This window comes from Ceratina calcarata, unplaced genomic scaffold (genome assembly GCF_001652005.2).
Source record: "Ceratina calcarata isolate Rehan_Ccalc_2016 unplaced genomic scaffold, ASM165200v1 scaffold178.2, whole genome shotgun sequence".
NCBI classification, from domain to species: Eukaryota; Metazoa; Arthropoda; class Insecta; order Hymenoptera; family Apidae; genus Ceratina; species Ceratina calcarata.
The window spans coordinates 1261088-1274603 of record NW_017139212.1 but is presented as its reverse complement, the minus strand read 5'-3'; the positions used below and the strand labels follow the sequence as shown (position 1 = coordinate 1274603).

The window sequence follows — 13516 nt, the reverse complement described above, 5'->3', positions numbered from 1 at the left end:
GTTTCGTATAAATTATGATTTTCAACCAAAGACGGCAGTAATTTTGCATTTACAGGAACATTGTGATAAATGAATTGATAAATGAATTTAAAGTAATAAACGAATTTTATTATAAGTCGTAAAACGTTATAACATGATTACATCGTCGCTTATATCATACTTGGAAGTGTGAGTACATGTCTCGCGTTCCTCGATCCGTTTACATTTCCATACAGGAAGCGGTTACAGCGATCATATTGTTCAAACGACTTTCATACGCCGGAGACAATAGCTTGAATTCGCTTTCTAAGTACAGTGGGCAGCTAAGGTGGGAAAACCTTCTGATCACTATAAACGTCAGGTCGATCTCTAACGTCCCGACGTATGAAAATTGGACGAAGTAGAAAGAAATAAACCTTTGCCTTATTCTGTTGCTATCGAAACTCGAGTTGAAACAATCGTATGCCACGAGTAACTGACTTCTCAACCTGTTGATCGTCAAATCAATTTTTTTACCTTCCCTAACGATCAAATTTCACCGACAGACAGAGACAAATTCATACTCAAGGAGAAATAATTAGTGTAACAATAGTGGCTTGATTTGATTCCTGAATCTAGTGAAGAGCCACGATCTTTTTATCTAAAATCTCTTCTTTTCACTCCCGTTATATTCAGTATACGATGTGCTATAAATACCTTTGGAACTAAAAATAACTTAAGCAATAGATGATACCGTATCACTTGATTCACTCGAATGAAATGCTAGTTGACTAATACCTCGTCTCACGTACACGTTCAAAATTTAATCACGAACGCATATCTAACGGGAACGTGTATCTAAGCTCTGTTTATTGAACAAAAATTTAGGACGTACGATACGTAAGTGATCAGCAAACAAAGGGATGGTAAGAGGGATTATTAGAACAGTAACAGAAAACATTTCATGGACCACCTACACCGCACAGAATTAAACCCATCGACCCCTTGGCTATCGATTTTATCACGAAATTATACTTCGGGGAAAAATTGTTTATGTATTAACGATTCAATGTACCAATAACGATACATCGATTTCGAAAATTCGAAATTTCAAGAGAATCATCGTTTAAATATTCTAAACTAGAGCAATGATAAAAGAGATGAGAATTGGAGATAGACGACAGAGAGAACAAACGTACGCGTACGTATGTACACTTTGGTGTAAACGGATAATAGATAACCGAGTATAAAGCTGCAAGATGAAAACCGAGTTAACTCAGGATCTCTGTTTAAAACAAATATATATTAGAGGGGATGGAAAAGGAGTTAAAAGGGCGAGCGAGGCGGCCGAAAAAGAAGGGTTAATGCACTTACGCGGTGATGCTCTTCGACAGAGGCCATCGTTCCATACTGGCTTGGTACTTCATGTTCTCAATCTGCTTCTTCAGTGCGTCCTTGTCCATGTTGGCGAGTACACTGGGATCCATGGTTATAGCCGCGCCTCCCTTTTCCCAGATAAGAACCGAATGGCGCTTGCGCCTCTACGAAAAATCAATAGAACCGGATATGTGTATGGTGGACTCCCGTTATTGGAACACCAAACCTACGTCACGACCACGGGAAATTCGATTCTGCGAGAAAAAGCGTACGATATTTCCCTTTCGACCCAAGCGAGTCCGGTCCCCCACGTGTCGTCCCTGGGTCCTCTCTTCGATCAGTCCCAAGAAAAATGGTGGCATTCTTAAGAGTCAATGCCCAACGACGCGATGAAAAGATATAAATTCTGTCTCCTTTCTTCTTTCACAGCAAATTACTTAATGAAAAAAGTCGATCGCTTGCTTTATTAACACACCGACCGATATTGTCGTGTCGTGTATCGAATTTTCACACACGTTCGAGTCAGAATAGATGGCCGATTTCTACGGCTTCGGCCTTCAACGTCACGAGTTTCGCTTTTCGTATAAAAATACTCGATCTGTACAAAACAGTATTTGAAACGATTTATAAACGTATCACGTGTTTGACGTATCAACTTGTCGAACTATTCTATGAGTAGTCCTTAAAGAAAAAAGGGAAACAGATGTTTCGAGTCGGACAATCAAGGATTAATTGTATGGTAAAAGACGTCTTACGGTGCACCTATTATTATTTGCCTCTAAAAACACACGGGGTTGCAACCTTTTGCCCCTTCTAATAATCTGAGACCCAGAATACTTTTTCCTAATTCCTCTGATTCCATCTCAAAGAGATGATTAAATCTTGTCTACTTTTTCAATGATTCAGATCATTCTTAAATTCGAATGTTACAAATATTGCATGTATTTTTATTTACACACATAATTCCTTGTAATCCTGTTTATTGTTGACTTTATTGCTTCTCGAATTTCGCCTTGTAGCCATTGACTCAGATCGCGCACTTTTAAGGGTTCAACGTTACTATTAATAGAAATTTGCGATGGATACACGGAAAATGATATCATTTACCAATTTTCAATCCCAATCGATCAGTGCATGATTTATAAAATGAAAGACGAATGAAATTACGATGACCGCTCTTATGACTGTTTGAACTTTGTCAAGATTGTTTCGCGCTTTCGTTCGCAGAATCAAATTTTTGATAGAAGCTACTGACGAATTCTGAGAAGATTAATAGTAACTCACCTTAGATAAGACGTATTTCGGTGAACGGACACGGTCACGTGATGCAGGAAGTTTCGGCTAGCTCGAATATTGCAAGTAGAGAGTATTACTCACCTTGCCGGAGGTCGGAGAAGTTGTGAGATGTGCTGACTCTTGCTAGGTTTCTCGATTCGCTTACGGAAGCCTCAACAAAACTCGGCAATCTAATTTGCTGGTAATTTACCTGCCGATATGTTCAATCATTGTTGTCGAAGGAATATTCTTCATCGGTCTACGTGTTATCCATAAACCTGATCGCATCAGCCTGAATAGAATCTGGACGGTTCCAGTCGACCTCTAAACTCTTCCCAGAAACTGGATTCATCATTTCTCAAAAGACGACTATTTTAAGATCGATGATATCAAGTATATTATTTGACAGAAAACTACATTCTTCGTACAGCTTGAACACCTATATCTCTGAGATTAAGATTAATAGCGCAATCCTCGGATTATTTAGATAGATCTATTTGTAGTCAGACAAGTTTCAACCCTGGAACCTTCGACTCTTTGATATAACGATGGTACAAAGCGTAGAAAGTAACATTTTTCTATTTTCTTCCACTCGTACGAGTGATTTGAATATTTGAATTCTAGAAGTAGCGCCGCGTAGAAGAGTTGATAATAAATCTCTATCGTTGACCCTTATCCTAATGGGATTTCGAATGGAGCTGTGAAACAGAATCCGGTCCGAGAGAAATGAAAGATGAGTGGTTTCGATGTATTATATTCATTGAGCTCTACAAAGCAAGTTTACTTGTAGAGGAGAAATGAACTCATGACCTAAGGAATAAAACAAGAATCATCCGTCGACCTGTCTTGTATCTTCCTCTGATCGCTGTTGCAGCTACTTCTTCATACGAGAGTTCACTTGGGAATCTTGGGATTGGACAGAGCGCAATTGCGCAATGCTTTACAAGCACTTGCGTTCGCGAATGTAGTTTGAAAATAATCAAAAAGCATTGTGGAAAGCATCAAGATAAATGCTAAACTTTAACGTGTACGTTTAACTAATACGAGTCGTAATCAGATAGCACGTGGCTGTGATTAAACGTTTAATTATTGCATATGTATTTTACAGATCGCATCGTTTCTAACCTTTGCAACCTCTGTAGATCATTCGTTAACATCTGAAAATGAATAAATATTTGGAACTTGCAAAAGTAGGCACTAGTTATGCCAACCATATGAATCGTTTGAGTAATCGCGTGTTCGGCGAGGTAACGAGGAATACCAATAGCAAGTCCATGAAAGTCGTTAAATTGTTTAGTGAAAAGCCGGTAAATAGGCGAGCCGATATCGTTAGATATTATCCACGGCACATCGAGACCGATTTATTGATGAAACATCTCAGAAATTATGGATTGTTCAGAGACGAGCATCTAGACTTCAAGGAGGAATACGAGCGTTTAAGAGAACTTCGCGGAAAAAAGAAGTGGATTCCTCCCCCGTTTAGAAATAAGAAACAGGAGAAAAAATCTCAAGCGTCTAAATAAATGTACGTCAAAAAAAGTGTGATGTATAATTTTTATTTTTCAATGCATCATTGCATGTAGATAATATAAAAATAGCACGATACGAAATAAATAAATAGATACAGTCCTTTAAAGTATACAGTAATGATATTGGAACGAGAAACCCCCACGTCTTCAAAAGTAAAGGGTAGCAGCAGTTCAAAGTCGTCTATTTCTGTTTGCTCCGTACTCTGTTTCACCGTAACTTTATCGAACTGTTGATCACACAGCGACGATCTATTCATGACTGTGAACTGTTCGTTCTTTACATTTTCTACGACTTGGTTGTTATTTTGAGAACTACCAATTTCTCTGTACTTGAAAATATTGCTACTAGCTTCTTTCGATACATCTACGTACATCTCGTAATAACCATCGGGAGGTGTACTGATATTGTTAAAACTGTTCGCTGATCGGTGGAATTTATTCAAAAGATAAGAGTCGTTTATATTCTCTGATTCTGGATGCTTTACCAACGTCCTGGACGAATTAGGAAACTGTACTCTCGTGTTCTTCCTCTTGAAATTAACTCGCGAGTCTAAGCGTAAGAGATCAGATCTATTTTGCCTAATATTCGTATCATTAGGGCATCTCTTTCCGTCTAATTCCTTATTGCGTTCCCATTCTTCTGCGTTTTTTATATTAAAAACTAACTCGCTCATCCATATTCTAATTAGAAGTAAACGATTTTTATACGAATTCAATCTACCGCTCGAATTTGAATGATTACCTGAACGAACCGAGATCGATATAAGTCGGAAGATCGCCGCACTCGAAAGAGAAGTTAGTCCAGGACGCGATCCCGACTAGAGCAGTCTCGCGGTTTTGATTCTCGCAAACGACCGGTGAACCAGGATTCCCAGCGCAAGCTTTCATCTCATCCTTAAACTCAACCATCGCGCAAAACAAGTTCGTATAATTCGTAGTCGTCTTAATCATGTAAGTACACATTCTCCATGAATTAAGAATTACTACGTCGTAGTGTATCGGTTTCGCCAAAACTTTCGACGACAGCGAGACGTAGCTTTGCCATCCGAATATCAGACAAAGTCTGTAGTCGTCGTCGTTGTAGTTAACTGGTAGAACGTCCGGTAATGTGACTTTGTTGGGGCACATGTCGAACGGTTTCGTCAGTTTCAAAAGAGCCACGTTGTGATCTCGATCCGGGAGAACGGAATAGGCTTCGTAAGTCGGGTATATGTACGTCGCTTTCACGGGTACCGTTTGCTTAGACCCGGTCCCGTTCAGTCCAGTTGCGAACAACATGATCGACTGCATCGCGATTAAATTGGATAGATTAGTTTCTTATCGTAAAATGAAATAAACATGGCATACGTTTCTCTTGTCTTGCACGCATTGCGCCGCGGTTAAGACCCAGTCTGGAGAGAGCAATACTCCGCCGCACGGTGCTATCGTTTGAAATTGTATCAGCCAGGGGAACTGGCCATCCTGTGCTCTTTTACCTTTCAACAGTACCCCGTTGAATTCTCTCGAATTTAAAATTAGGATTAAAAATAACGAAATGTACAGTGACATATTTTGACAGTAAAAATGTAACGCACCTCTTATCACGTAGCTATCTTCAAACTAAATAAGCAAATTGACAGTGTTTGTATTCGTATTATTTACAGACTAGATGTATACAAAATTAAAAAGGATTCGATATAAAGAGCAGAGAATTTTTTACATGTTTTTAATAGATTAAAGATCTTCCTTTACATTCTTCCGTTCAACATCGTCACTTTGCTTTTTCTTTTTTCTCTTTTTCTTTTCTTTTGCATCACTGCCAGTTTCGCCTTTCTCTTTGAGGCAAGAGTCATCGCCCCCCTTCAAAGCTCTTTCTGAGCACAAATACCTAATAAAATAGAAATTAAATAATTGTATTAAGTCAGTGACATATGTGAGGAGAAAAGGATATGTATAGTTACCTGATTAAAGGGATCTTTCCTTGATGATTATGGTACCAATCTTCTATATCAGACTCATGGTTTTCCAGTAAATCCTCACACTGAGACTTTAAAGTTGTGATCTCGACAGAAGGTTTGTCCCATAATTCATAAGGCATCCCCAAGTCTACTGTAACACCTTTTTGCCTGTACACATATGAATATATTTAAGTGTTGCAAATTGAGAATTATTTCTATTTATATGAACTTCGTCTTACACCAGAGTATGCAGTGTTTTAAACGTTTGGCTCATTCCTTTGGCAAATCTTGTGCTGTCTGTACGTTCCTTATGAATGTTATATTCCAGTATCCGTTCACAAACGTCTTCCATACTCTCGACTAAACGCAATTCTCTAAAAATGATGAAAAGAAATAGGTGTTTCATGTTTATTCGATCGTCGAGTCTGATTTTATTTGAGGTTTATTGAAATTTACGATTTCTTGTACTCCTTTTTCCTCTTGGGTGAGACGTCGTCGACGGAATAGCCAATTTCGAGGACATCATGCGTTTTACCAGTTTCGTCTAATTTAGCTTCCAACTCAGTGGCAACTACTTTGCAAACTTTAAAAGGAACAACGTTTACTAATGTGTTTACAAAAATCTGTCAGCCTGAGTTAAGCATATATTATTACCTTCGCATTTGCTTGCATATTTTACACCGTGCTCTTCTTCCGGACCACCGATCGCAAAATAGGAAACCGACAAACACATTAAAAGTATTTGCGTTAGAAAATACATCGTGGAATCGAAAAATTATAGCACTCGTTCGGAAGAACTGTACGATCACCGGGTGATTCGAACTATTTATTCATATTTACAGTGAGTACTCGATCTAATCATGCCTGTACATTCTAATCTTATCGATATTAGTGCTGATTTATTTAAAAATTAAACGTGAGACGAACGATTCAACTGAGAATGTTTCTTGTGCATTCATTAAAGATGCAAGCAGTCTTATCGGGTATCGTGGGCATCGTACGTAGGCAGTACTGAGAATTCTGTAATGGTATGCGACAGATTAATGTCATTTTAAGATATTTAATACTTCAGCTCCCTATTTTTTATTTAAAGCAAGGAGAGTTGTTTTTTAATTCATCATTTAATATGCAAATAAACGTGATTCGCAGTGCGGCACGAGACAACGCTCTCGTGGTTAATATAAGCGGGATTTTTGAAGGCGTTTTGATGTTTAACTAAGATTTTTCCGATATTATTCATTCATATAACGGGATTTATTATAGTAATGAATTTTTCCTCTCTACGTGTCAACAATATATTTCTTTCATTAACGTTTAACAGACTTTTGCTACGACGTATATATACAAAAACAGCTCTACTTTTTTTTTTACACAAATGGAGTTTATAAAAATGAATAAGCAAAAGGTGTTCCTACAGAGTCAATCTTTCATCATTTTCTATTAGAACTTGTTTTTTATATGTGTCGTCTCATTTCAAGTCTTGTGTAATACAGAAAATACTTTTAATGTACGATTACAATTTTTAAGATGAACATGCCGAGTTTCCGAAGTTGTGACAAAAAATATTTAAAAAGTAAATCATTTTTATTATCTTCAATGGTTTTAGAAAAGGCAGTTTATATAAGAGTCTATACAAATCTGTGCTTGTTCCCAGTACAAATCGATTATAGTAAGAGAATAGTGAAGACAGATTTATATGTTTTTCATTTGAAAATGATTATACCAAGATCTCTATACAAAAAAAAGCGGGGAATTATGTATGATCTTCGGCAAAGAGTAGAATTCAGCGTTGTCATAAATATTCGTACGATTCGTTCATTTTGATTGTCTGCTTCAAACAATGAAATTTATATTTTTCATCAAGCGACGTGCTTGATAAAAATCAAAATTAATGAAATTACGTGTTCCAGCTATGTGGCTTTTAGTTATCTGCAAATTAAATCTGATATTGAACACTTATTTGAACTTTAATTGTTTAGTGATTACTAGAATTTGTACCACTTCGAGTCTCTAATTCATAATTTAATCGTTTTCACGTTAGGAGTCTGTACAATGTCTAACAGTGATATCTTGTAACCAGTTACGTAGATATTAGTTACAACATGTAGACAGTATATTCTTATATTTAGACACGTGTATTCTTTATATTTTCAACAATCTCATAAATGTAACAGAACTAGCGATTCGTAAACTTTCCATCTCAGCTCTTTTCCCTTTCACTTCCCGCTCATTGCCTCCATAAAATATTGCTCGTAATCAATCAAATTTACTAACTCTTATTAATTATTATCACAAACGTCACATTATGAAATTGTTGGATGGTGATCCCTATTACCATTTTGTACAATAAGACTACCTCCTCTTTCACTTCGAACCAGGCGTAGATTTGTGCCTTTATTTCTTTGCGCTTTGCAAAGATTGAAAGAACGAAGAAGAAGCGTGTGCATGTTCAGTGAGAAATCATCTTCTTTATATATTGTTTCGTAAAAACAAAAATGTGAAACGTTTCGTTTAGTTTATTTACTTTACAAGTTTCCTTTTGGTTTTGGTTCAGTCTTATTCATAAGAAATGCGATACATGTAGAAAGTATACTATCGAGACAAACAATTTGTTTGATTCAAATCTTTATTTTTGTTTCCTTTTTTTTTAATCAGTGGGTGCACAGCAACAGCCCTCCATAACGAAGTTTGTCTTTTCAATGCGGATTTGAAAAATTTCTCTTGGTTTTCATTGGAATCAGTGAAAACGCGGAAGCTGCGAGCGTTTCACTGGAAACTGAATCAAAGGGACCCGGTAGCGTCCCTAAGGCATTGAGTATTGCGAAGTGTTCGAGAATATGTATTAAAGAGATTTTGCCTTTCTCTCTGTGTCCTAAATATTCACAGCGTACACAATTATACTAATTAAAAAAAAAACAAATTACAATAATACAATATTTAAGTCTAAAACGACTGGAATCAGTATTTCGTAATGCATAACAGAATGTATAAATAACATAAGAGGAATATTTTACAAAGTCTTATATAAGAAACGCCAGAGGACGGCGGCAATATAAACATGATCAAAGAATAAGTTTTCTTAACCAGCAGGAAAATATACATCCCTATATCGCATGAAGTAATCGAAGAGTGCAGAGTCCGAGAGCGTTAACATATTAGCAACCAACAGAACTCATTCCGTATAAATCGCGAGTCCGAGAGAAACACCAGAACTCTTCAATTATTTCATATTAAACTAAGAACGATCGCGATTTCGAGTGGATTAGCTGAAATAAAGCTGATGAAAGAACATAGTACGGAGGATAGTTGAGGATAAAAGTGACTTCATCTTTAGAAAGGCAAAGTCTTGTAAAGTGTTACTTATATGATGCTCATCGATCGGCGGTAGCGTTTTCTAGTATTACTTATAACAACAGGAACCGATAGAGGAGCCGGGGGAGTTACAGGCGTTACGGCAGTGATCGGTGTAAGAGGAGTTAAGGGAGTTTCAGCCGATTGGGCTGAAGAGGGGGGCCTGAGCTACCAAATGTAGTTCTCAGTTTGCGGAGCACGCATTACTCCCACACCTCCACCGAGTCTTCTATAATTCATACAACCACACAATTTCCATTGATTTTGTTCCGAATCGTACACTTCGATTGTTTTTAAATAGGCAGTCCCGTCGAATCCACCCACTGCATACAACAAACCATTCACTACCGCTAAACCCACCTGCAGAAGTTCAAAGCAACAATTTTATCTCATTGGCTAGAAAGACGTATCGTACGTTCATTTATGATGCAACACTTACTCCGCTTCTTCTTGAGGTCATAGCAACTATCGGACTCCAAGAATTCGTGTGAGGGTTGTAACGTTCCGCGCTCGAAAGTTCCATGCAATCATCTCGTCCTCCAACAGCATAAATTAGATTATTAAAGACGGCACAGCCTAGATGCTTACGTCTCGTAGACATAGGCGATACTTGAGACCATTTATTCTGCCTTGGATCGTATCTTTCTACTGTGTTTAAAGGCGACTGCCCATCGGAACCACCGATGGCGTACAAATAACCACCTAGCACAGCGACAGCTACCCCAAGCCTTCTAGTGGTCATTGGTGATACCTTGGACCATTTATTTTCTTTAGGATCGTACCTGCGCAACAATAAATGTTTCTACCAACGGGAATCTTTATTTTTGTAGAGGTAATAAAAAGTGATTGTTACCTTTCAACGTGGTTTAAACATTGGACGCCATCCTGACCACCTACCGCGTAAAGGAAACCGTCCAACACAGCAACTCCTACGCTAGTTCTACACGACGTGGTAGGTGCGACGTCGCAGGACCATTGATTCGTTTGCGGATCGTACCGTTCGATGCTGTTCAAATAGCTTTGTCCATCGTGGCCACCGACCGCGTACAACAAGTCGTTCAACACAGCTACTCCAACGCCGCATCTTCGTTTACTCATCGGCGCGACCATCTTCCAATCCGCGGTGTTAGGGTCGAATCTTTCGACGCTCGCGATCGCGTCACCGGAACACCAGCCTCCGACGGCGAACAGAACTTCGCCGCGTCTGGTCGGTTTCCTAGGCCGCGTTCTAGGTCCCTGCATCAACGGTCTCTCTTGCGGGAGCAACAAGTAATTCTTTGCTTCATCCACTAGGTCTCTACACGCGTCGTCGGATCGAACCAAAAGGTCAGAGCCCACGGTTCCGACTAAAAATTTCGGACTAAGGAGAGGAAGTCGTACGTGCTGAAGAACTTGCGCCAAATGCTGCCTTCTCTCGGTCACGTTGTACTTCACCCAATTCATAACGGCACTAAATACTTGCTCCTCCGTCCGAACGTTCAGCTCGTCCGATGAAATAATATCTACTAATTGGCTAACAGGTAACAAAAGAAATTCTTCGCTCTCCATTACCTGGTCGAAAAATAGAGAAAATTTTATATTCAACGATCAATAGACTTTATTACAAAACAAAATCCGCAAGATACGTGGCAAACGTACTTCTTGAAAGTTATGCTGCGTGAATTTGTCTGCGATCCGTAATAGTTCGCGGCAAGAGTGGGTGTCCGCGAACGCTCGTATACCTAGACAATTGGATGGGTCTAGCTGCCGCTTAAGAAACTCACAGCATATATCTTGTATCTCTGCTAGTTGGAGAAGGCACGCTGCTGGAAGGAGGGTCTGAACGTTCGCTTCCTCGACGATTATGTGAGACGTGTAACAGAAGTCTATTAACAGTTCCATCGCCATCTCGTCTATGTCGCGTATCGTCACTTCAGTTTGTCGAGATTCCGCCAGCTCCCCAGTAAACATCGCTCTGTACAAGAGCATTTAAATCAATTTCAATGAGTCAAGATCTCTTTGTGTTCCTTCGCGCGACGTGTAATGCAATTACCTAAAGTAAGGACTGCACGCCGACAGTATAACGCGGTGTGCGAAGATCTTTCTCGAGCCAACATTGAGGACGACGTCGCACAGTTCTCGGTGACGACGTAGAACGTTGAGCTCCGTGAGCGTGGCACGTGGGTGCTTTTCCGAGGTGTGACTGAGGCAGGCTGGGGAAGGCGCGCGTTCCACGACCATTTCACCCATCCTCTGCGAGGACGGGGCGCCCGCGGTCGCTCTCCCCGAGGCGCCCCTAGACCCCCCTAGCTGGAGGCGCAGCGGGGGTGACGCCCAACCCCACACCGAATCTATCTGCAACACCATTCACCGACCACCACGTCTCTGGAACGTGCCCGTACCAGGCCCCCTGATCTTCTCTGATCTGTGTATTCAGAACATATCAGCTGTGCTGTAAAACTCGTCATTAGGTCCAACTGTATATACAAGGGGAACATGAGAAGATTCGAAAAGGTACATGAAAAAATTGCGAGTAGCTAACAACTAATAGTTTGTTAATAATCGAGTGTGGGATTGTGCAAGTGTTCTCGGCACTTTGACACTCACTGTATGATGATTACGATGATTAACGACGTACGATCGAGGAATTCGATGGTGTTCCTGCAGTATTTTGGGTAGCTTTCCAGCTACCTGATGCCTATTGATATCTACGCGATAAACAAAAATTTGATCGCTCAGTTCGGGCGTTCGTATTCTCACGGTAGCGTTAAAACAATAGCATGATGTTCCATGTCGATGTAGCGCGTCGCGCCTGATATTCGAGTCGCGTAAAGGAACACGATAAGTGTACCGAGCTTCTTTTTTTTACGGGTGATATCACGAGGCCACTTTCATTTTTGATATCTTTGCTTTACGATGCACCCGAATAACACCCTACTACGCTGACTCGTTCCTCCAGCGGAATCCCCAGGGCTACACTCGCGTTGTGCCAATTGTGTCAATCTCGCTTTTAGTTCCGATCTTTCGTCGATAGATGGTAGTGCAATGCCGTCGTGCGAATAACGCGGTTCTAGTTTTCTCACTCTGAGATGGCGTCCCCATGTTCGTACGGTGGAAAGTGTGTTACGAATTACGAGAGTTCTTATTCCGTTTGAATCAGGTAATATAATAACTTTGATTACATTTTTATAGCGCTAAACATGTCTCGCGAATCCCGTATAATGTCTGACAATGAAATACGATACAATAAAGGTGTAGAAATTGTATTCTTGAACAGGAGGACAATCGGAGATCATTTGGTTATTCCGTTTGCAAGCCGATTTGCGACTCTTTTTCAAATCGTGTATGTTACACTTTTATGATAGTAATAAAGCATGGTTTTTGTATCTGTAGTTGGTGTTCGTTGTTTTCTGAGATGGATGGACACCGGGAAGGAGAATTCGCGTGGTTTCATCGAGGAGGGTGAGTGAATAAAATCTTTTATACATTTGATTCACACACACGCGGAAAGCCAATGTCCAATTCGTGATCAGCGAACGATATTCGTGCACGTTTCGTTCGTATCTCTGAATCGTGAAAGCCGGCGAGTTTCGGGCGTGCATTAAGCATCGGTTTAATAAAATAGCAGGGAGCGAAAGTGGAAAGATGCCGGTCGCGTGTCCACGGGTATTCCGTTTCCGAGAACGTCCACCTCTTTATTTTCTCTCGCGAGATTATTCAAACGTTATACGAACGGGACACGTACGTCCGCGCGGATCACCTTATTAAGATTACAAGGGCTGCTCATTGCGCTCGTGGCTCCGGCCGAAATCTAGGTCACCCGTAATAAGACGTAACCGATTTTTATTGGCACCTGCCATACGAATGTACGACGATCGACAACGCGCACATTTTATGCAGCTTGCGCGTTGGCACGTCACGTTCGCCGAACTTCCGGAACACCATTTTATTACCTTTTCTTGGAAAATTATCTCCTCATTAATAATGATCAATTATTAACTGATGCCTATCTTATAAGGCTCAGGTGTCACTTCTTTCGAATCACGTTAATCCATTTGCTTCAGACATTCCATAAATATGAATTTGATAAATAAAAGATAGAAATAAAAG

The 13516-nt window shown here is 39.8% G+C and overlaps 5 protein-coding genes across 6 annotated transcripts in view; 1 reads left to right on the top strand and 4 right to left on the bottom strand.

The window, feature by feature from the left end:
• Ggamma30A (guanine nucleotide-binding protein subunit gamma-e) overlaps window positions 1-2739 on the bottom strand; it is a 6376-nt gene extending 3637 nt beyond the window's left edge. Inside the window, exons 1-2 of the mRNA XM_018037748.2 lie at window positions 2620-2739; window positions 1333-1499 (exon numbers count right to left, since the gene is read on the bottom strand). Of these exons, the coding sequence (XP_017893237.1) occupies window positions 1333-1445 (113 nt within the window). The 5' untranslated portion in view covers window positions 1446-1499; window positions 2620-2739. The remainder of the gene's footprint in view (window positions 1-1332; window positions 1500-2619) is intronic.
• Window positions 2740-3513: 774 nt separating this feature from the next.
• mRpS33 (mitochondrial ribosomal protein S33) lies at window positions 3514-4149 on the top strand. Its single transcript, XM_018037828.2, has 2 exons — window positions 3514-3637; window positions 3719-4149. Exon 2 carries the CDS (start codon window positions 3774-3776, stop codon window positions 4131-4133), a length of 360 nt encoding a protein of 119 aa, XP_017893317.1. The 5' UTR covers window positions 3514-3637; window positions 3719-3773; the 3' UTR covers window positions 4134-4149.
• An 11-nt stretch (window positions 4150-4160) lies between these two features.
• LOC108632936 (uncharacterized) lies at window positions 4161-5524 on the bottom strand. The gene is made up of 2 exons (XM_018037826.2): window positions 4882-5524; window positions 4161-4820 (listed from the first exon to the last, which is right to left on the bottom strand). Exons 1-2 carry the CDS (start codon window positions 5427-5429, stop codon window positions 4181-4183), a joined length of 1188 nt encoding a protein of 395 aa, XP_017893315.1. The 5' UTR covers window positions 5430-5524; the 3' UTR covers window positions 4161-4180.
• Window positions 5525-5743: 219 nt separating this feature from the next.
• On the bottom strand, window positions 5744-7251 carry CNPYb (FGF signaling regulator protein canopy b). Its single transcript, XM_018037827.2, has 5 exons — window positions 6731-7251; window positions 6533-6659; window positions 6316-6450; window positions 6080-6244; window positions 5744-6006 (listed from the first exon to the last, which is right to left on the bottom strand). Exons 1-5 carry the CDS (start codon window positions 6834-6836, stop codon window positions 5853-5855), a joined length of 687 nt encoding a protein of 228 aa, XP_017893316.1. The 5' UTR covers window positions 6837-7251; the 3' UTR covers window positions 5744-5852.
• A 390-nt stretch (window positions 7252-7641) lies between these two features.
• dbo (Kelch-like protein diablo) lies at window positions 7642-12415 on the bottom strand. Of its 2 annotated transcripts, none has more exons than XM_026810831.1 (6): window positions 12014-12415; window positions 11460-11858; window positions 11066-11381; window positions 10281-10978; window positions 9867-10209; window positions 7642-9787 (listed from the first exon to the last, which is right to left on the bottom strand). In XM_026810831.1, exons 2-6 carry the CDS (start codon window positions 11771-11773, stop codon window positions 9596-9598), a joined length of 1863 nt encoding a protein of 620 aa, XP_026666632.1. In that variant the 5' UTR covers window positions 11774-11858; window positions 12014-12415; the 3' UTR covers window positions 7642-9595. The 2 variants fall into 2 exon arrangements, with proteins under 2 accessions (XP_026666632.1, XP_017893300.1); XM_018037811.2 differs by having other exon boundaries at window positions 11460-11831.
• Between the last annotated feature and the right edge of the window lie 1101 nt (window positions 12416-13516).

Excerpts from the sequence above, each read along its gene's own strand:
- mRpS33 (XM_018037828.2), top strand. The coding sequence starts at position 3,774 with ATGAATAAATATTTGGAACTTGCAAAAGTAGGCACTAGTTATGCCAAC.
- LOC108632936 (XM_018037826.2), bottom strand. The coding sequence starts at position 5,429 with ATGCAGTCGATCATGTTGTTCGCAACTGGACTGAACGGGACCGGGTCT. Across the intron at positions 4,821-4,881 it reads ATCGATCTCGGTTCGTTCAG|AATATGGATGAGCGAGTTAG; the intron begins GTAATCATTCAA and ends ACTTCTAATTAG.
- CNPYb (XM_018037827.2), bottom strand. The coding sequence starts at position 6,836 with ATGTATTTTCTAACGCAAATACTTTTAATGTGTTTGTCGGTTTCCTAT. Across the intron at positions 6,451-6,532 it reads AAAAAGGAGTACAAGAAATC|AGAATTGCGTTTAGTCGAGA; the intron begins GTAAATTTCAAT and ends CATCATTTTTAG. Across the intron at positions 6,245-6,315 it reads AAAACACTGCATACTCTGGT|GCAAAAAGGTGTTACAGTAG; the intron begins GTAAGACGAAGT and ends ATATGTGTACAG.
- dbo (XM_026810831.1), bottom strand. The coding sequence starts at position 11,773 with ATGGTGTTGCAGATAGATTCGGTGTGGGGTTGGGCGTCACCCCCGCTG. Across the intron at positions 10,979-11,065 it reads CGCAGCATAACTTTCAAGAA|GTAATGGAGAGCGAAGAATT; the intron begins GTACGTTTGCCA and ends TTTTTCGACCAG. Across the intron at positions 9,788-9,866 it reads TGACCTCAAGAAGAAGCGGA|GTGGGTTTAGCGGTAGTGAA; the intron begins GTAAGTGTTGCA and ends GAACTTCTGCAG.